Source organism: Lepidochelys kempii, chromosome 22 (genome assembly GCF_965140285.1).
Source record: "Lepidochelys kempii isolate rLepKem1 chromosome 22, rLepKem1.hap1, whole genome shotgun sequence".
NCBI lineage: Eukaryota > Metazoa > Chordata > Testudines > Cheloniidae > Lepidochelys > Lepidochelys kempii.
The window spans coordinates 14239987-14262097 of NC_136401.1; the positions used below are offsets into that span (position 1 = coordinate 14239987).

The window sequence follows — 22111 nt, forward strand, 5'->3', positions numbered from 1 at the left end:
TTCTGAAAGGCCCAGAACCTGGGGTCCCTGTGCTTACAGGAGAATTGCAGCTTTCATTAAAAAGAAAAAATATATATATTTCTAGCTATCCGGGTTGTGGAGAAAAATTGCAACCAGAATGCAACCTAAAGGTTATAAAAGCAAAAGACAAATAAACAGAAACCCAAATTTTATTTTTCATCTCATGATTGGGGAAGCGGGGCACTGTGGGGGGCACAAAAGGCTGACTTGATTTTTCAATGCTTGGAACAGGCGATACTGTCCCTATAGCAATATTCACGGGTAGGTATGTGGAGGAGTTGCCACAAAAATCCAATTCAATGCTAAATAACAATGTTGTTCTTTGGACGGAGACCTGTACGTACACCTCACAGTGGTAACAGTATGACCACATAAGATGAATGACCAGGTACCCTTGCTTCCCATCCCACTCCCCCTCCCGCAACGTTCCCCCAACAAGGAGAAAACCGTAATCGGGGGAGGGGGGTGAACCTAGCAATGCTAGAGTCTTCCTGGACACATTGCATTCTTCTGGCGGGGGGGGGGATTTGTAACAGATTGATGAATGCCTAAAGGCGCCTCATGCCACATCATGCTACTGACAACGCGGGGGTGGATAGGGAGATTGTCTTTCACAGGACAGGAAGATGAAGCAAGAGGCTGACATCCTCCCACTCAGTACCTGCTGCTCATATGGATCGTCTTTCATAGGCTAATGGAAGCTGCTGTGATCTTCAGAACTGGTTAATGGGGATCAAATCAATTTCCTCTGCTGGTCACCTGATGCTGCTCCAATTTACTGTCCTGGAAATATCAATATTCCAGTCCCCCGTCCCCCACACACACCCTGCCTGGCAAAGCAACACTCCCAAGGTAAATGTTAACAATAAGCCAGGTTAAGGGGCTGCCCAGTGTCAGAAGCCAGCAGTGCAGACACATGGAATCCGGCAGAGGTGAAAACACCTATTAGGTCATGCACAGGCCACCCCCCATTGGGGACTGGTGCAGGATTGTTTTTGACACAGCATATTCTCTCTTGCTTTGTTCAGCTTTAGTTTTAAACGAGTCGGGCAGCTGGGGGGGGCGCTTCCCTTGACAGAACATTTCCCAGCCTGGCACAAAATTATTCCTAAAATTCAGCATTAAGTTTCCTTTGCTTAATTTCATATTGCTGGACCAAAGTCGCAGCTCCACTGTAACTCACTCAGTTAAAAGGACTTACCCCAGAGATGCATTTGGCTCACACTGTGTATGTCTGTCTCTGTTAAAGAACAGAGCAATTTCTGCGACAGAAAGGGCTATATTATCAACCAGCTGATTACAGAAAAGCAAATAATTTTTCTCAGGGCAGAGGATTTGTAAGTGTCCCACTATTGCTAAACACTGACAGTACATTCAGTCCTGCTTCCCTATCATCCCCCTATCAGACACAAGCCACCTGTGCGGACCCTGGCCTGTAAAGTAATACTATACACACACTGCCTTCCCCCATCATTGCAAATATATAAACAGGGGAGGATGGAATGCAAAGAGGAGACAGAGAGTGTGCGTGTGTTGTAGCCAGGGAGCACATGGGTACACACACATCCCTGCAGCAGCTCTGGCTGCTGCTCCATGACGCATTGCTAATTCAACCATCTCTCTGTCTTGGGTCCCCTTCCACCTCTCTCAATCCTCCCAGATGTTTAGACCAGCAGCAGCCTCCTTTCTCAGAGCTGGAGCAGGGGGCTGGGAGAAAGGAAAGGGAGGGCTGGCAGGATCCGACTGATCGTGTCATTTTCAGCAACTGAAATCACTGCTTCAGCAATTCCATTGCAGGGGGTGGGGGGATTACCCCAACAAGAGGGAAAAACAAAGCATCTCTGCAACATGATGTCACACTCGCTGCTAATCTCCCACCGAAGAGAGACGAGCAGCAGCAACCAACATGGACTCCAGATTTAATCTGCCTGGAAAGCGTATGTTCAGGCAGGAGATTTCTTCCTCCACCCCCAGCAATCCCGTGCAAGCCCACAGCGCCCAGAAGGTCTCTCCCCCATCCACATACGCTGCAAACAGAGCGCACCACACACAGAGAGGCAGAGAGAGACGCACAAGCATCAGCAGAACGAAGAGGAGAGGAGCACTAACCTGGTAGCCATTGGGGACCGTAGCACAGCGCAGAGCCGCTAGGAATTCATTCATTCATGCAGTGGTGTGTGGGGGGAGGGTACTCACCTCCTGGACCATTTCAAAGCCCTTCTCTAAAGAAAGAGGTGGGTGGGGGCTCAGTGGCTGAGCGAGCCCCCTCTGTCTGCAGCGCTGCAGAGCTCTGGGGTCCCTGGCATAGCTCTGTTTCTCCCCCTCCCCCACCACCCCAGCGATGTGGGCTTTTTGGTTATTTTATATATCTATCTATTGTTGGGCTGTATGTATGGAGGGCGCTCTGCCTCTCTCCCTGTCAGGGTGTCTCACACACAGCTGCTTGCTCGCTCTCACACGCACGCACACATCCACACACACGCACAGAGTCTGCTGGCTGGCTGCTGGTCGGTTTACATAATGCAACCCCTTTGGTGCAGTCAGCCTCCTCAATTATTCACGTCTGTCCTGAATGGTGCGCTGCCAGGGCTCTGGTTTTATACAACGCTCCTCTGAACCTCAGAGAGTGCCGTCCAGCCAAGATGAAGCTTACAGGGGAGGTTTGCAGGGACACCTCCCCGTTAAAAACCCTATGCATGCACACACACTAAATATACTCTGTGGAAGCTCCAAACCTTGTCTTTCACCAACAGAAGTTGGTCCAATAAAAGGTATTACCTCACCCATCTTGTCTCTCTCCTAGATAATATATTATAGCCATACAGACACTCCCCGGGTTACGCAAGACACTACTTACGCAAATTCGTGCTTATGGGAAAAGTTTTGTGAGCTAGAAATAGGAGGGTTGGGGGGTTTTTTTGGCGTAACGTTCGGGTATACATTTCCGACTCACACAAAATTCGAGTTACGCAAGGCTTCCTGGAATGGAATGATTGCTTAAGTCGGGGAGCATCTGTATATCCCTACCTGCTCCTCTCATCACCACTACTTCAGACTATTAAAACTAATGGGAGAAAGTTCAAAACCTATCTGACTTTTACACCACCCAGGGCTTGTCTATCTAACAGGGAAGTTTTAGCTATTATACCGGTATAGTTAAACAACAGTTATACCAGCCTATCCCCCAGCATCAAATCTCATGGGAGGTTTTTTCAGTTTATCTTAACCCCACCCCTTTCAAAGCAACATTAACTAAACCCCAAAAAAGGCCCTCTTATATGAAAAAGGGCTTGTCTACACAGCAAAATTAATTACAATAGTTATTACGCTTTCAAGCCAATCCCAACCTTAATCTGAAATAACTCGCAAGTGTAGACAAGTCCTTTCAGAGTGTCCAAGAAAGAGGTTGTGTCCGTATAACGACGGCAGTTTAAATTCACATCTTAGCTTATACAGGTATGACTTTGGCCTCTTAGCTTCCTTTTGTTGCATTTTACTCACTCCCCATCATGACTGGGGTGGGTCAGTTTCTCTTTTGTTTATAATCATTTACACCTTTCACTTCCAAATGCAGGAAGGGGCTGATCCCTCAAGGTGCTAAACACCATCAACTCTAGTCAAAATTACTGGGAGTGGAAGATGCTCAAAACCCAGCAAAAGTGCTCAGTACCTGGCAGGATTGGGCCACCCCACAATCCACTAATGTCTGGGCTGCAAATACTGTAGGGAATTTTAACTTGAAAATGCAGATTAGTAGCATTGTCTTCTTTTAACTTTAGGCAAACATTTCCATTATACATGGAATATCCATACACCTTTTTCTGGCTTATTTTAATTCACTTCCAAACGGGATTTAACTAATTCAGCAAAAAGGAACTCAGAATAAGAGTGCCCACACACAAATTATTCAGGAATAGTAATTCCAAGACAGTTATTCCTGAATAGCGACATCATTGCAGAGAAGCCCTGAGGCCCACCACAGGAGTAAACACTAAAATGAATCTTACCCCTCAGCCATCTTCAATTATTTTCCAGCAGTTTATTGTTAAACATTGTACGTTAACAATACACACTATTTATTGGTTGTCAGTAGCATCTTCAATATGCGAAGCACTTTCCTAAACAGAAAAGCAGGCACAATCCTTGCCTCCAAGAGCTGACAAATAATAGTCTTGCCCATATACATACACACATGCACACGCTTGTCTCATACTATCACAATGTTCACATTGCTACGCTGAGTAGCTTTGCTATGTTATTGCTGCGATTTAGCTCATGAATTACACCTTACGCTCCCTATTGTTTGTGGTACAGTACTGCCAATCCCAAGAATTCAAACATCATGAGTCAGAGCCCCAAATCTCATGAGACTGGCTTAAAAATCGGAAGATTTTATTTAAAAAAAAAACAATAAACTGGGATTTCTTTTTATTTGTCTTCTGGTATTTGAACTTCAGGGTCCACCCAGATCATGTTTTCAAGCTTGTCTATGCAACCATGTGAGGGCCAGAAACTTTCACGAAGACAAAAAGGGAAACAGATTCTCATGTGATTACAGGACTACAAGTGCTCGGACTTTGAGAGAAGCACCAAATAACATAAGACACGATAACAATTGTAAGAGTTGGCAACATTGTGAGTCACTTCACCTTATCCGGTAATATCTGAATTTAGCCACCATCTGTGCAAAGGATCCAAAAAGGACAGAACTTTCCCCCCATGTGGAATTGCACTGACGTTCCCCAGGACAGGGTACAAGCCTAAGGATCCATCCACAGAATGAGGCTTTAGGTCCCAGTCCTGCAATTCTTTGTGCATGGGCTGACCTTGCACCAACATGCAGCCCCATTTAAATCAAAGGGACTCCACAGAGCATAATGCAATGCAGAAGCAGAGCCCTAAGACTTTAATTTATTGGACCATATCTTAATGTTTTTTCCCTTCTGTGAAGTGCGTGGTACACTTCTGGCAACTGTATAAATCAATAATAAAAAGCACAATGGGGTTCTTCATGGTGGTGCTTAAGTACTTCCACAATACAAATAACAATACTAAACAGTAATACTGCAGTATCTCTCTCTCTCCAGGTACAAAAACAGGGTGGAACCATAGTGCCACCCTAGTTAAGGTTGCATGTAGATTTTCATTTTAATGGGGTGAAAGCGTTCTATAAGACCAACATCCTCTCCCCTCCAAAACAAAACAAACAAAACAAAACAAAACCTGTTTACAATTATTTCAAAAAGCACCAAACGGCCAACATCTTTTTGGTGTCCAATGCTTTTGTATAACCCCTTTTGAATACGTAGTAGAGCAGTCTGAAGTGTGAAATAAAATGTGTGAGAGTCACTGCCATGCCTCGTTGGAAAGGATGTGTGTGAAAAGTTGCAACACATTTTGTATGAATAATTAGGTTTTTAAAGTGACTGTTTTTGAATGTCCACGTAAGAGGTATCATGACATAAGATATGACGACAGCATAGGAGTTATAGCAACACAATAATAGTGTGTTTAGGAGGATGCAGTGTTGCAGACATACTGCTTACTATTACTGCACCCTAGAGGACGCAACTGTAATCTACCCTAACACACTGAATCTCATTCCCTCCCTCCTCCCCCTACTTAGGGGCCAGACCACAGATTTGATTTAAAGAGTCTGCTCTTACCTTTGAGCTAATGAACCTGTTAATTTAGGCTGTACTAGAGGTTCATGCTGTTCGAGCTATTCGAGTTCTCAGATTGAACCCCTGCAGACACATTTGGGGATTTGAATATCTACAAACCCCTGACAGTTGGAATGAGCTTTTCTGCCCAGAGGAGTGTGTAATCCATGCTAACAAAGTATATGTGGTTTTGTCCCCCTCTAGTGGCTAAATGATATGTGATGATGCCGTTACTTGAGTCAATCACAGGGAAATGAGCCCTGGACGTTTGCATTTAGAGCAGTGATTTTCAACCTTTTTTCATTTGCAGACCCCTAAAAATTTTTGAATGGAGGTACAGACCCCTTTGGAACTCTTAGGCATAGTCTGTGGAACCCCAAGGGTCCACGGACCACAGGTTGAAAACCACTGATTCAGAAGCATGAGCTGCTACTGCTTTGGCAAAAGGACTAGGACCATTAGGACAAAGCCAGGAGCAGACTCATAAACCTCAACATGTGGTGTTGCCACTACTGAGCAATGAAGAACCATGCTCCGTGAGCAAGGGATATACAATATTTTCAGCAGAAGTGATTCAGAGCATTCTGGATTAGCCACGGTATCTTGCAGTGGTGGCATACAAAATGGGGTCAAGATATTACAGCTTGACAATACTTTGGACATGCATTAGCTCATCTCCTCACTCACTCACTGCTGGCCCTGTCTGGCCAGAGCCATAGTCTCCCCCATAAAAGTCCCACATTCATGTACCTCCCTCCTCCGGTCAAATTAGGGCTCATCATGTAAAACTTTAATGGTGGCCTCAGTGTACTATAGCAGAATTATTTTCTCAATGAACGGACTGTGTGACAATTAAATGTGTCAATCTGCTGATACAAGGGAATGTGAGGTCACCATCAAGGTTTTTCATGATAGAGTGAGTTAGATGAAATCAAGGTACATATGGTCTTCTACTGTGTACTGGAGATGAAGTGAATGCCTTTTGGAGTGTGTTATCAAGAGCACTCTAGGCAACGTGAAGATGGCAAGCAGTAAGACTTTCCCCTTAACTTGTTACTTTCATGCTTTCAAGGATTTGTGCCCATCCTGATGCAATCTTAACTGTCATTAATTTAGTTCTGTTTAGGATAATACACAAGGTAGGGAGAGTGATGGGTGAACGACAAACCTTTCAGGGTACAGAGAAAAGTTCAGCTACCAAACTACTTGTGTCTAATAAAATTGGGCACTTGTATTTCCAGCCCTAGATGGGAGCCATGAAAATAAAAAGTGATTTTAAATAAAAAAAAGTTCATTCAACTCAGACTTATTTCTAGTGATGTGTAAAGATCAAAATATTTGATAGTTCAAAGAACCCAGAATCTCAGATGCTTTCACAACCCTTATGAGACCTGCAAAATTTGGCTGGTACTCTCACAACAACAAGCTGTCTCATTACATTTCAGTCTCTTCCTGCTAGCGTTCAGGTTAGAAATATTGTGAAGACAGCACCTCCCATGGTATTTTGGTGGTACTAGTCTGGAACCAGGAAGTGCAGGGGACTCTGCAGAATGAAAGAAAAGGAGTACTTGTGGCACCTTAGAGACTAACCAATTTATTAGAGCATAAGCTTTCGTGAGCTACAGCTCACTTCCTCAGATGCATATCGTGGATGCATCTGAGGAAGTGAGCTGTAGCTCACGAAAGCTTATGCTCTAATAAATTGGTTAGTCTCTAAGGTGCCACAAGTACTCCTTTTCTTTTTGCGAATACAGACTAACACGGCTGCTACTCTGAAACCTGCAGAATGAAAAGTAATCGTGGGGAGTGGGGGAATTATTCAAAAACTTTTTGCAACCTAAAACTAAAAGTATCAGTTCAAGCTTGGTTTAAGTGCTGGGGAATTCTTATTTTATCTGAATTGGTTTGTGCCTACCCTTGCATTTTATGATTCTGGAAACTTCCACCTTCAATGATCAATGCTTTCTCAGTTAGGACCTCGCCTTTTTGAGGCTCAAGACCTCAATCCTAGAAGGATCAAGATGCAGCGCTTGAAATCAAAGAATAAAGAGTGGAGACAGGCCCAAATCCTAACCTTGGATCTGAAAAGCCCAAAACTCTAGGAAGGTTTGGAATATAGCTTTCTATAATGGATCAAAGAAAAACTCTAGCTCCACATAGTTCTGATTCTGGGGGGTTTGAAACCCAAACCTGGATACAAATTTTGTGGCTCAAGTCATACCCATCTTTAGCAAGGACAAAATTAGCTAGATTTAGGGTTCTATTTAGCTGTATCACTTAAGAATTTAATAATGTAAGTCCTAAGGTTAGGGCGAGGGTAGAGATGTTGGGCCAGGTTCAGCGTTTAGCATGACCCACGGACAGTGTCTAAGGTGATGGCCACAATGCAACCTGAAGATAAGAGTTAGACTACAGGACACAAGGTTTTGGAACAGGGCAGGACTGGATTATGTCATAGGTTGTAGCATAGTCAAGGCTTTGTTTCAGGGATTTCATAGTGACCAGACAATGTGAGCAGATTAGTGTTACGGTGCAGGTTGTAGGACTAGAGCTACGGTTCAGGGTTGAGAACTAGCGTTAGGACTAGATATTTAATGCTGTAGGGATAGGGTCTTGAATGCTGAGCGTAAACATCGTATGAAGTGTCCCCAAACCCTAGCACTAACTGGGGGAGTGACAGTACCACATAATTAATTAATCCTCTGGAAAGGAGAAAAACACTCACAGCAGGGGTACTCGGGTAATGCAGACCTGCTTTGAGGATGTTTTATACAGGGTGGGCACTTCTCTGGCACGCTGCTTAGTGCTTACCCTGATGCATGACTGTACCACTGCTGCCTGCTGAAGTCAGGCATTCAGGCTGCCGGGGCTGGCTTCTGTTCTGCTGTCTCAGACCCAGCTGTAATATAAGCTTACTCATTAATATTGCACATCTCAGGTGATGGGAAATGACGCACGGTCCAGGTAATTAAAGGCCAAGGCTGATGATGGATATGCGGGAGGCAGTCCAGTAACGGTACATTTGGGTCTATAAAGATACGGCTGGTGCTGAAGACAAACTTTGTATTTAACAGGGACATTTCTACCCTCTTCACACAGGGTATATTTGAAGCATAAAAATGGACATTGGGATTTAAAAAGCTTGCCTATAAAATCTCCATGAGAAATGAATGATCTGAATTGGAAACAAAGAACCCCCCTCCTTTTGACCTCTGTCTCTTTGTCCAATTTCTGAACAGGACCTATTTTAAATGTTTAATGTCTTTGGATCCCCCCCCCCCCACTTCTGTTTCTGGCCTTCACCCAAAGGAGACATGTCAGAAATCTCATGAGAGGGCGCATCTTCAAGGGATCTCTAGCCCAGTTTTGCATTCTCAGGAGTTGCAGATCATCTGGATAGGATTAACACTTTGCACATAGATAGCATTTTTTTTCATGTGAGCGTGTCCAAATGGCTTTACAATAGGTAGGTATCATAATTCCCACTTCAAATGGGGAAATTGAAGCATGGCTGGAGGGATAGTCTGGACCAAATCACAAAACATCTCAGTGGCAGAGGCTGAAAGAGAATCATAGCATCCCAACTCTATCCACTAGACCCTGCTATTAAATCCAAACTCTCAGCCCTGTGAGGTTAAACTTTTACTAGTCTCTATAAAGTAAACTTGTCTCCAGAGCCACCCACACTATCTGCCTCCTTCTACAATATGTAGAAGTAAATGATCAGGCATGCACAGCACATTTAGTAACAGCTTGTGAATGTGACGTGGGCAAAGAAGAGAGAATTCAAAGAAAGTTGTCAAATGATGCATTTGTGGAATACGGAAGGAAGAATCCAAGGCTTCTTCATGCCAGGCACCACCCAAGAGTGGGAGGGAAACCCCAGCAAGTATGCCTTTAAGAGGCAGAAACCCAAAAGTAGCTGACCCTAACCCTGACACACACAACTCCTGCTATCCAGACTACCTGCTCCCTGGTGTACAGAGCTGGATCAACCTGTTCCCCAATCCATGAAACAAGCAATTTTAAAACCAAAAGAGTTAAGAGAGTCCAGGAAGATTCTGTCCCACTCCCCAGCACAGGGGTGGGCAAACTTTTTGGCCTGAGGGCCACATCGGGTTTCCGAAATTGTATGGAGGGCTAAGTTAGGGGAGGCTGTGCCTCCCCAAACAGCCAGGTTTGGCCCAGTCTCCGACTGACCCCTCCCCCTGCTTCTTGCCCCCAACTGCCCCTCCAGGACTCCTGCCCCATCCACCACCACCCCCCGCTCCCTGTCCCCTGACAGCCGCCAGACCCCTCTCCCCCTGCCACCCCATCCTCTCATTCCTGACTGCCCCCCTCGCCCCGGGACCCCTGCCTCATCCAACCACCCCTTCTTCCTCACAGCCACTGGAACCCCTGCCCCCATTCAACCCCCCTGTTCCTCACCTGCTGACTGCCCCGACCCTTATCCACACCCCCGCCCTCTGACCACCACCCCGAACTCCCCTGCCCTCTATCCAACCTCCCGGCTCCCTGCCCCCTTACCGCGCTGCCTGGAAGTGCTACGGCCACACCGCCCAGAGCACCAGGACAGGCAGCCGTGCTGCCCTGCTGGAGCCAGCCACGCCACTGCGCAGCACAGAGCACCGGGTCAGGCCGCGGCTCGGCAGCCGTGCTGCCCTGCTGGAGCCAGCCACGCCACTGCGCAGCACAGAGCACCGGGTCAGGCCGCGGCTCGGCAGCCGTGCTGCCCTGCTGGAGCCAGCCACGCCACCGCACAGCACAGAGCACCGGGTCAGGCCGCGGCCCGGCAGCCGTGCTGCCCTGCTGGAGCCAGCCACGCCACCGCGCAGCACAGAGCACCAGGTCAGGCCGCGGCCCGGCAGCTGTGCTGCCCTGCTGGAGCCAGCCACGCCACCGCGCAGCACAGAGCACCGGGTCAGGCCGCGGCTCGGCAGCCGTGCTGCCCTGCTGGAGCCAGCCACGCCACCGCGCAGCACAGAGCACCGGGTCAGGCCGCGGCCCGGCAGCCGTGCTGCCCTGCTGGAGCCAGCCACGCCACCGCGCAGCACAGAGCACCGGGTCAGGCCGCGGCCCGGCAGCTGTGCTGCCCTGCTGGAGCCAGCCACGCCACCGCGCAGCACAGAGCACCGGGTCAGGCCGCGGCCCGGCAGCCGTGCTGCCCGGCAAGAGTTTGTCGCCACGCTGCCCAGAGCATTGCACCGGTGGCACAGTGAGCTGAGGCTGCGGGGGAGGGGTAGGAGGCTAGCCTCCCGGGCCAGGAGCTCAGGGGCCGGGCAGGAGGGTCCCGCAGGCCGTAGTTTTCCCACCTCTGCCCCAGCGCATAAAAATGCCTCTGTCCCAACTCAGAATATTACACATGTTCTAGCCTTTTCCCAATTGACGGAACAGGCTCAACACCCTTTCTAGTATCCAGGGCAGGCTTTGCCCAGTCTGAAGACCATAGTACAGGCTCTCCCTTTCCCTCTAGGAATATGAAATGGTGTCTGTTCCACATCAGATGCATGGAATGGGCCCAGCTTTCTTCCTGTGTATAATATGTGCCTTAGTCCCAGGGCACAGAACAGGCTCAGCTTTCTCCCGAGTTCATAATACAGCCCACTCACCAGGGCACAGAATCTGCTCCTTTCCTGCTGCATGTTATGGAATCCATCTGCCCACCAGATCATGGATTCTGTTCCCTCCATAACAGCGAACATTGTACAGGCTCCACTCTCTCATCAGGGCACAGGATTCTGCTTACTAGTTCCTGTTCAGTGCATGGAATGTGCTCTGACCCCTCTCTCATACATAAACAGGCTCTCGGCCTTGGAACCTTATACTTTTTCGGAGGCTCTGCGTCCGCTCCCACCCTGATGCACAGGGCAGGCTCTCAGAATCTTGTGGGCAAAGAGAGGCTTTGCCAAGGCTCAGCCCTCTCACCACTGCAGGTGCAGAGAACAGACACTGCAGAGAGCAGGAACTCAGACAGGTGTCCGATCAAGCACCCCCTTCTGGGTGCTTTGAACTGACAATGGCATTTTTCATGGCATGAGACACTGCAGCTGCCAAATGCTTGTGGGTTCCCACAGTAGCGGGGGGAAGAACGGGCAGGCAATCATTTGCTCAAAGGCACTGGGTGGAGTGGGAGAGAGAGAGAGAGAGATTGTTCTTCAGGAACAAAGTGTAACCATCTTAACTGGAACACACAAAGAGCCAGTTCTTAGTAAGAACTTAATCCAGGATTAACAAGAGGTCAGCTACCTCTGCCAGGAGACTGCACAAAAAGGAACTAATTAGCTCTCCCTAATGGCACAAAGGGAGCTGAAGGTACTCAGGGCAGCATATCCTACACCTCAGCAAAGTAACACAGAGCTCCACCCATAGTCCCCAACGTGACACCCTGGGAATTTGCATGTGAAGAACCCCTTCCCAGAATTAGGAAGGATAGGTTCACACTAAGAAAAGGGGGCGGGGGAGATTTAGGCTAAGTATCAACACAACAAGATGTATAAGACTGGAACAAAACCTCCCAGTGGAAGAGCTAGAACCTCCGTTGCATAGGACACTCATCTTCCTAAATAAGTTTCCCCATGGACCAGCTCTCCTCCCATTTGGGATTGCATAACATTCCTGGGGAGACTACAGCAACTGCCTTTATGGGCAAGTAATATCAGTGAGGTTATTTAAGGTGCTGTTAAGCATTCTTTAATGTAATGTAACAGCTGGGAACAAGGAGGCACAGCACCAGATGACCCGACATCTCTGCAGATCACAAACCAGTGTTTCATAGATTATTGGTAGACTGCAGGCCCCAGGCTGGAAACCAAGTGCTTGGAATATTAACAATGTAGACAGGACTAAGCACTAGGAAATGAACAGTAAGGAGTGGCCTAAGTGAACTATGTCTTCTCCATCTCGAATTTCTATGATATTCCAGGAAGACAGCTGTTTATGCGATGAACATCCATGGGACTCCCAAGGGAATGGCAGAGAGCCTTTTCTCTTGAGACATTCAAAAACCAAACTGCATTTATGAGAACTGGATGGACTCTTTAGATACGTGGCTGAGTAACGAGTTTTAGATAAGGACGGCCAGAATCTCAAACTGGACTTTGTTTCAGGTTCAAGAGAATTATCTATCATTTTCAGGACCAGGAGTGGCAAATGCTGAAATGCAACCAGCAGCACAAGGATCTTTCCAGCCACAGAAGAAGCCTAAATGCCACATATTTCATGAGAACAGCCCAATCTTGTGGGATTTCCAGGCAAGATTTCCAGGGGTATGTTTGAGGCAAGCGGCACAGAGCAGAGGAAAGACAAGGAGATAAACAGGGAAACTGGTGAAATCTGTGTCTGCAGCCAGCCCTGAGTTGTGTGACTTTTGTCATGCCCCAGAACTGGGGCTTCTGCTATAAACAGACTCCTCTAATTATATTCTAGCTCCATTTCCCTAGAGAGGCCTCTTCCCCACAATCCCCATTTCACACCCATATCAACAAAGACCCTCCCTCACATTTCATACCATAGAGACCCTGCCGTCACATCCAATAGCTCAATAAACAGAGAACCTTATCAACAGAGACAACCCACTACGTATCATCCTCCAGTCAAACATCCATCACATTTCACAAGCCTATGAACATCAGCTCCCACCAAATGCATATAAGCAAGAGACCCCATCAAATTCAAGTGTCTAAAAAGGAGACATGCTGGCCCCATTCCGATTCTATGCTGCTAGAGACAGAGAATGAGGCACCTATGAACAGGGACAGCCTCATCCATTTCCACATTCTGATTAAGCCACATCGCACTCTGCATTCATTTAAGAGATGTGACCCTAACATTATAGGTCACCCAAAAACTCTAGGCTTATTCTAGATTAATGGGGAAAAACAACAACAACACTGTCTTCCAGTACAGGAGAGCAACCCCTTCCTCTCCAAACCACTTCACCTTCCAAACTCCAAAAAATATTTATATATACTTATTAGTGATAGGGGAGCAGGAGATACCAACACTGCATTCCCTGCAGACACCACTTTCCGACACTTTACTCTTCACAGAAGAGACCATTACATCATCTACTCTGACCTCCTGTGTATCATCACAGGCCACCAAATGGAACCCAGTGACCCTGAATGGTAGATGTTGCTTTTTCTAGGAGTCAATAGAAAGCAAACCCCTCAGGGGGGTAATCTGTGCTGTACCTTTAAGAGGTACAGCTCAGACCTCACAGTCCAAGAGGAAGTGGGATTAAGGTGGTTTTAAATCACTTCCCTACCCTCTGAATCTAGAGCTGCTCCAGAGGGTGCAGAAGCTCCCAGTGTAATTTAGAGAGCCTTGGGGGCCTGTCAAAATTATGACGACCCCCCGAGCTGCCCTATGATAGAATCTCTGCAGTGCTGCATGATGTGGTCCTGCCCCAATGCCCCTCCCACTATGAGCCCCAGCATGCCCCCTACACCAGAGACAATACAGCTGTGTTCTGCAGGTCTTCTACTAGAGCAATCCTCAGATGCAGAGCATTTAGAGCCTCCTTCCGCCACTCCAGCCCTTTTACCGATTGGAAAGAGGCCAGAGTGAAGGATCTTACCCACAGTGTGGTGTTGGGAAGCATTCTGTTGCTAGGGGTGTCTTTTTCAAGAGAAACAGAATACCAATATTTTGATTATATATGGTCATTAAGGAAGCCACATGATGTTATTTTAAAAAGTTGAGGAGTTAACCCTAGCGACCTGGCTAAAATCCCCAGCTGGTCAAAATTTTCCATATTTTGAGTTTTTGATAAAATATCCCATCCCCCAAAAAATATTTTGATGGAAATTTTCATTGAAATGGCATTTCAGGCATTTTTAGATCTGGTTGAAAACTTGAAACTTGAAAATGGAAAAATTTAATCAAAATGTTGGCATTTTTAAAAGTAATAAAACAAACAAAATCCTACATTTTTAAAAAGTCCTACATTTTTATTAGTATTTTGTTTGTTTTTACAAGCTCTACTAAATTCAAACATTCCTCTTGCCTACATTCCACTGTCAGCTTCAACTGGATGTAAAAATCTTCCTCACTTCTCATCCTAAACTGTTGTGTCCTGTTCCAGTGCACTGCTAAACAGCTGCTGCATATCTCACCCCAGAAATGGTTGCATTTCGCTGCTGGGTACCATGAAGATGATACTGTATAACCCTGCTTTACCAGGCAATGGGAGGCTTGATTCAAATGAAATTAATAGGCAGCAGGTTTAAAACAACCAAAAAGAAGTATTTCTTCACACAACGCACAGTCAACCTGTGGAACTCTTTGCCAGACTATGTTGTGAAGGCCAAGACTGTAACAGGGTTCAAAAAAGAACTGGATAAGTTCATAGAGGATAGGTCCATCAATGACTGTTAGCCAGGATGGATAGGGATGGTGTCCCTAGCCCAGGGGTGGGCAAACTACAGCCCGTGGGCCGGATCCGGCCCGCGAGCCGTTTTAAGCCAGCCCACGAGCCGCACCATGAGGGTCAGCCCCGCTCCGGTGCTCCGGCTGGGATGCTGGGTCAGGACTGCACCACATGGCTCGGCCCCGCTCTGGTGCTCCAACCAGGGTGCAGGGTTGGGGGCACACCACACAGGTCCCGGAAGCCATGGCATGGCCCCGCTCCAGCTCCTACGCGCTCCAATGTGAGCTGCAGGGGCGCTGCCTGCAGATGGGGCAGGGTGCAGAGCTGCCTGGCCGCGCCTCCGCATAAGAGCTGGAGAAGGGACATGCCACTGCTTCTGGGAGCCGCTTGGAGCTTGCACCCCTGATGCCCCAACCCCCTGCCCGAGCCCTGATCCCCCTTCCGCTCTCCAAATCCCTCAATCCCAGCCCGGAGCACCCTCCTGTACCGCAAACCTCTCATCCCCAGCCCCACTGCAGAGCCCGCACTCCCAGCCGGAACCTGCACCCCTTCCCGCATCTCTGCCCCAGCCCTGATCCCCCTCACACGCTCTGAACCCCTCGGTCCCAGCCCAGAGCACCCGCCTACATCCCAAACTCCTCATCCCCAGCCCCACCTCAGAGCCCGCACCCCCTCCCGCATCCCAACCCCAATTCTGTGAGCATTCATGGCCCGCCATACGATTTCTATTTTGCAATGTGGCCCTCGGGCCAAAAAGTTTGCCCACCCCTGCCCTAGCCTCTGTTTGCCAGAAGCTGTGAATGGGCAACAGGGAATGGATCACTTGATGATGACCTGTTCTGTTCATTCCCTCTTAATCACCAGGCATTGGCCACTGTCGGAAGACAGGATACAGAGCTAGATGGACTTTTGGTCTGACCCAGTCTGGCCGTTCTTATGTTATATTTAGAACACTGGCGTCAATGGATTTTATTCATGGAGCTAAAGGAATACTTTTTATGATTGCTTATTGTTTTACAGAGCCCAACAGGGTGCTAGGCACCTTGCAGTACTAATAAGAAAACACGGCCCCTGCCTTGAAGGGCTTATGATCCAAATGCCAGACGGCACAATGAGAAGTGTGTAGGCAGAACCCTGCACCCATTCCAAACCCCATGGCACAGGGGTTTGTCTGAGTGCCTCTCATTACAAGGTCAGTGCACAATTTAAGACAACAGCCGGAATAAGGAAGGAACAAAATAACAGGGTGGGGATGAGGGAAGTAGAGCATACATAAAAAGCAACAATGCTGATTAAAAAGGAGAAGAACAGTGATGAAGAAGAGATCCCATTTAATTACAGGTCCTTGTGGAAACACATTATAAATGCTGTCTTCTCTCAGCTTATTACACTGTAGGATAGATTTAAATTTGATGCTCTTCTATTCGGGGAGCACCGATATGCAGATAGTTTTGCATAGCCACTGGGGGGATGAGAATCTGTAAAACTACATCCCATTTCCCAGTGCATACAAATCCTACACTCCGTACAGGGAGATGACCCCCACCCCCAAATTCCCACTTCCAGTAAAGGGAAAGCAACCCTCACGTGCTTCATTCCTAAACAGACTACACACAAAAGAGGAGACACCTGTCTCCTGCCTGACACCTGTCTAAAGCTTCAGTAGTTACCAAGCAAACTGCACATCAGCTGTTCTGTAGCACTGGCTGTACCGCTCTCTGATGTTTACCCCTCCTGCAAATCCCGCAGTCTTCTCTGCTTCCCACCCTTCTCTGCACCCTGCTCCTCCCTACCCAGCTGAGATCAACCGGGGCCCCTAGGTGACTTCTCCATCCTTCCCCCAGAACACTCCCTGAACCATCCTCAATCCCTTCTCTTAACACATTTCTCCCCACTCTCACTGGTTGAATCATGAGACCCCCTTATCCTCACCTGACCCCATTCCCCTAAGAAAGCCCTTGATTCCTTTAAGCTCCTGCTGAAGTCACCCAAACCACTAAATGGCTCCCCAGTTGTCGTTCCCCCTCAGCCCCCATCATTCCCACTATCTGCTCCATAGGAGCTTCACTGATTCTCCCCCGCCTTCTATCACTGAAGCCATACCTGCCCATGAGAGGCTCCCCACTCTATGCCTTCCCCTTAGATACCCGCCCCTGCACTGAATCAGGTCATCCCTTTCCCTAAGTGACTGCATGATCCTGGCTACAAAGGGTACGCATGCTCCAGTACATACAGCACTGACACGTGACCATTCTTGGAAGTTGGGTCCCGTTCTGTAGCCCGGCTGTCTGATTTTTAGATGCAAAATAATGAGAGAAGTAATATCAGTGTTACTTGTTAGGTGAATGCCATTCCCTAGGGCATAACAGCTGTGTGTCACCCCTGCTCCTCACCCCTCCGATGCCAACACCGAGGTCTAAACAAAAGACAAAAGTGATTCTGCTGGAGGAGAAAAAAGAAAAGGAGTACTTGTGGCACCTTAGAGACTAACCAATTTATTTGAGCATGAGCTTTCGTGAGCTACAGCTCACTTCATCGGATGCATACCGTGGAAACTGCAGCCGACATTATATACACACAGAGATCATGAAACAATACCTCCTCCCACCCCACTGTCCTGTCCCCTAAAGCCCCTACTCTACTTGCGCTATATTGATGACATCTTCATCATCTGGACCCATGGAAAAGAAGCCCTTGAGGAATTCCACCATGATTTCAACAACTTCCATCCCACCATCAACCTCAGCCTGGTCCAGTCCACACAAGAGATCCACTTCCTGGACACTGCAGTGCTAATAAACAATGGTCACATAAACACCACCCTATACCGGAAACCTACTGACCGTTATTCCTACCTACATGCCTCCAGCTTTCACCCTGACCACACCACACGATCCATCATCTACAACCAAGCTCTGCGATACAACCGCATTTGCTCCAACCCCTCAGACAGAGACAAACACCTACAAGATCTCTGTCAAGCTTTCTTACAACTACAATACCCACCAGCGGAAGTGAAGAAACAGATTGATAGAGCCAGAAGAGTTCCCAGAAGTCACCTACTACAGGACAGGCCTAACAAAGAAAATAACAGAGCGCCACTAGCCGTCACCTTTAGCCCCCAACTAAAACCCCTCCAACGCATTATTAAGGATCTACAACCTATCCTGAAGGATGACCCAACACTCTCACAAATCTTGGGAGACAGGCCAGTCCTTGCCTACAGACAGCCCCGCAACCTGAAGCAAATACTCACCAACAACCACATACCACACAACAGAACCACTAACCCAGGAACTTATCCTTGCAACAAAGCCCGTTGCCAACTGTGCCCACATATCTATTCAGGGGACACCATCACAGGTCCTAATAACATCAGCCACACTATCAGATGCTCGTTCACCTGCACATCCACCAATGTGATATATGCCATCATGTGCCAGCAATGCCCCTCTGCCATTTACATTGGTCAAACTGGACAGTCTCTACGTAAAAGAATAAATGGACACAAATCAGATGTCAAGAATTATAACATTCATAAACCAGTCGGAGAACACTTCAATCTCTCTGGTCACGCAATCACAGACATGAAGGTCGCTATCTTAAAACAAAAAAACTTCAAATCCAGACTCCAGCGAGAAACTGCTGAATTGGAATTCATTTGCAAATTGGATACTATTAATTTAGGCTTAAATAGAGACTGGGAGTGGCTAAGTCATTATGCAAGGTAGCCTATTTCCCCTTGTTTTTTCCTCCCCCCCGCCCCCAGACGTTCTGGTTACACTTGGATTTAAACTTGGAGAGTGGTCAGTTTGGATGAGCTATTGCCAGCAGGAGTGTGAGTTTGTGTGTGTGTGTGTGTGTCTCCCCGGGAGAAAGGGGGGGGGGGTGAGAAAGCCTGGATTTGTGCTGGAAATGGCCCACCTTGATTACCATGCACATTGTAGGGAGAGTGGTCACTTTGGATGAGCTATTACCAGCAGGAGAGTGAGTTTGTGTGTGTATGGAGGTGGGGTGGGTGAGAAAACCTGGATTTGTGCTGGAAATGGCCCACCTTGATTATCATGCACATTGTAGGGAGAGTGGTCACTTTGGATAAGCTATTACCAGCAGGAGAGTGAGTTTGTGTGTGTGGTTTTTGGAGGGGGGTGAGGGGGTGAAAGAACCTGGATTTGTGCAGGAAATGGCCCACCTTGATTATCATACACATTGTGAAGAGAGTTGTCACTTTGGATGGGCTATTACCAGCAGGAGAGTGAGTTTGTGTGGGGGGGGGGGGTGGAGGGTGAGAAAACCCAACTTGATGATCACTTTAGATAAGCTATTACCAGCAGGACAGTGGGGTGGGAGGAGGTATTATTTCATTATCTCTGTGTGTATATAATGTCTGCTGCAGTTTCCACGGTATGCATCCGATGAAGTGAGCTGTAGCTCACGAAAGCTCATGCTCAAATAAACTGGTTAGTCTCTAAGGTGCCACAAGTACTCCTTTTCTTTTTGCGAATACAGACTAACATGGCTGTTACTCTGAAACCTGCTGGAGGAGAGATCATTAAACCATTCACGAATCTTACTGCTCTGATGCATTTTATGTTCTCAAAAGTAGTGGCCAGAAAGATTCCCCAGTCTGCTAACAGCCTCACACAGCTGAGACAATGGCCTCTTTGCACCATGCTGCCTGGCTCTGGCATCTGAACTGGCTGCTGTCCATCAGAGAAGAAAAGCATTTACTGTCCCTTTAAGAATGCCCTCTATTCCACATCAGCCGGGGGCTTGTGTTAACCCTGCCTGTACCCTTCTCCACTGATGCCCATTATTAACCTTCAAAAGGTCCTCAATCTTTTAATCAGTCTTCTCCCAACCTCCTTCCCTACTGTGCTGGAGAAACTTTTCTGGGCTATTATGAACAGTGTGGATTCGAATGCTTTTCCTGTGATTCCACGGAGGATCTGTATGAAGTATAAGCGGAGCTGTTCCCTTAGCCTCTTAAGTGAAAGGAGGAAAAGGAGACCAGCAGCTGCCTAAAGCATCTCCCTTTCCTCTAACTGCAACATCACATCTCCTATATGCCACCATTCTCTGAAAGTTTTCCCCATACAGTCCAGGTACTTGCTTTTAAAGCCATCACAATGGTTCTCCACAAAGAGGAAACATCTCATATTCACATAGGAAGACCCTCAACACATGCCAAAACCTTTGCACCCAAATACAAGCCATCTGCTTCCACAGCACATGACCTGAGGTGAAGAGCACATAACTTTCATCCCAGCACAGCAGCCACCAGTCTTCAAGGTAGAACAGACCATCCCTTCAAACGCTACCCTCATCCCAACATGTGTGCAAACAACCTAGAGAAATCACAAGACGTAGAAGGTAACAAAATGAGTCAGCGTGGAAAAGAGGAAAGCTAATACAGTACATTGGGGGGGAAATAATCCAAAACATAGAAGGGGCTTGATTCACTATGGTCTTGTAACATGACATCTTTCACACCTGGCAACGTGGGTATGAAATGCTACCACTCTGACTGGATAACATTTTGCACCTGCCTTGCACTGGTGTGAATGAAGACCCAATGTGTCAGGCTCAGCTGCTCACAGAGAGTGAGAAAGCAGTAATGCCAAGCCAGCCTTAGAGCTGGTAGCCACAGCAAATCAGACATGAATTTGCAATTCAATATGGTAGCATGAAAGCCTAGTGCAATTTAAGGCTGCATACACTGAGCAACCATGTCACGTAGCAGGGAGCTGACAAACTGGTCACACAGAATGAGTGTATCTGTACCTGGAATAGCATTACAGGTGCCATATTACCAGAAATATATTGGCAAGTGGGAAGGAGTTCAAAGAAAAAAAAAACCCAAAAATGACTAAATGTCTGGAAGAGTTGATTAATGAGAAAAGATTAAAAGAACTAAATACATACATCAGAGGGGTAGTCATGTTAGTCTGTATCCACAAAAACAACGAGGAGTCCAGTGGCACCTTAAAGACTAAGGGATTTTTTGGGGCATAAACATTTGTGGGTAAAAAACTCACTTCTTCAGATGCATGGAGTGAAAATTACAGATACAGACATAAATATATATTAATTGGCACATGAGAGAAGGGAGTTACCATTCAAGCGGAGAACCAGTGTTGACAAGGCCAATTCAGTCAGGATGGATGTGGTCCACTCCCAATAACTGATGAGGAGCTGTCAATACCAAGAGAGGGGAAATTGCTTTTGTAGTGAGCCAGCCACTCCCAGTCCCTATTCAAGGCCAAATAATGGTGTCACGTTTACAAATGAATCGTAACTCTGCAGTTTCTCTTTGAAGTCTGTTTTTGAAGTTTTTTTGTTGAAGGATGGCTACTTTTAAAACTGTTACTGAATGTCCAGGAAGATTGAAGTGTTCGCCTACCGGCTTTTGTATGTTACCATTCCTGATGCCTGATTTGTGTCCATTTATCCTTTTATGTAGAGACTGTCCGGTTTGGCCAATGTACCTGGCAGAGGGACATTGCTGGCACATGATGGCATGTATCACGTTAGTAGATGTGCAGGTGAATGAGCCCCTGATGATGCGGCTGGGTTCTATGATGTTGTCACTAGAGTAGATATGGGGACAGAGATGGCAACGGGGTTTGTTACAGGGATTGGTTCCTGGGTTAGTGTTTCTGTGGTGTGATGAGTAGTTGTTGGTGAGTATTTGCTTCAGGTTGGGGGGCTGTCCGTAAGCGAGGACTGGCCTGCCTCCCAAGGTCTGTGAGAGTGAGGGATCGTTTTTCAGGATAGGTTGTAGATCATTGATGATGCGCTGGAGAGGTTTTAGCTGGGGGCTGTACGTGATGGTCAGTGGTGTTCTGTTATTTTCCTTGTTGGGCCTGTCCTGTAGTAGGTGACTTCTGGGTACCTGTCTTGCTCTGTCAATCTGTTTCCTCACTTCCCCAGGTGGGTATTGTAGTTTTAAGAATTGGCCTTCAACACTGGGTTCTCCACTTGCAAGGTAACTCCCTTCTCTTCATGTGCCAATATATATTCATGCCTGTATCTGCAATTTTCACTACATGCATCT

The 22111-nt window shown here is 47.2% G+C and overlaps 1 protein-coding gene across 13 annotated transcripts in view; it reads right to left on the reverse strand.

Moving 5' to 3' along the window:
* GRAMD1B (GRAM domain containing 1B) overlaps positions 1-22111 on the reverse strand; it is a 333312-nt gene that overhangs the window by 94291 nt on the left and 216910 nt on the right. The window contains exon 1 of one of the 13 annotated variants that reach the window (XM_073321032.2): positions 17389-17458. The exons of 10 other annotated variants lie outside the window; for them this stretch is intronic. Coding sequence is in view for 1 of the 3 variants with exons in the window: in XM_073321027.2 (XP_073177128.1) it covers positions 2131-2141 (11 nt within the window). In the remaining 2 variants the exon portion in view is untranslated. Of the gene's footprint in view, positions 1-2130; positions 2190-2217; positions 2402-17388; positions 17459-22111 lie in introns of those variants that run through there. 2 more of the 13 variants (XM_073321030.2, XM_073321027.2) reach the window with 2 other exon arrangements.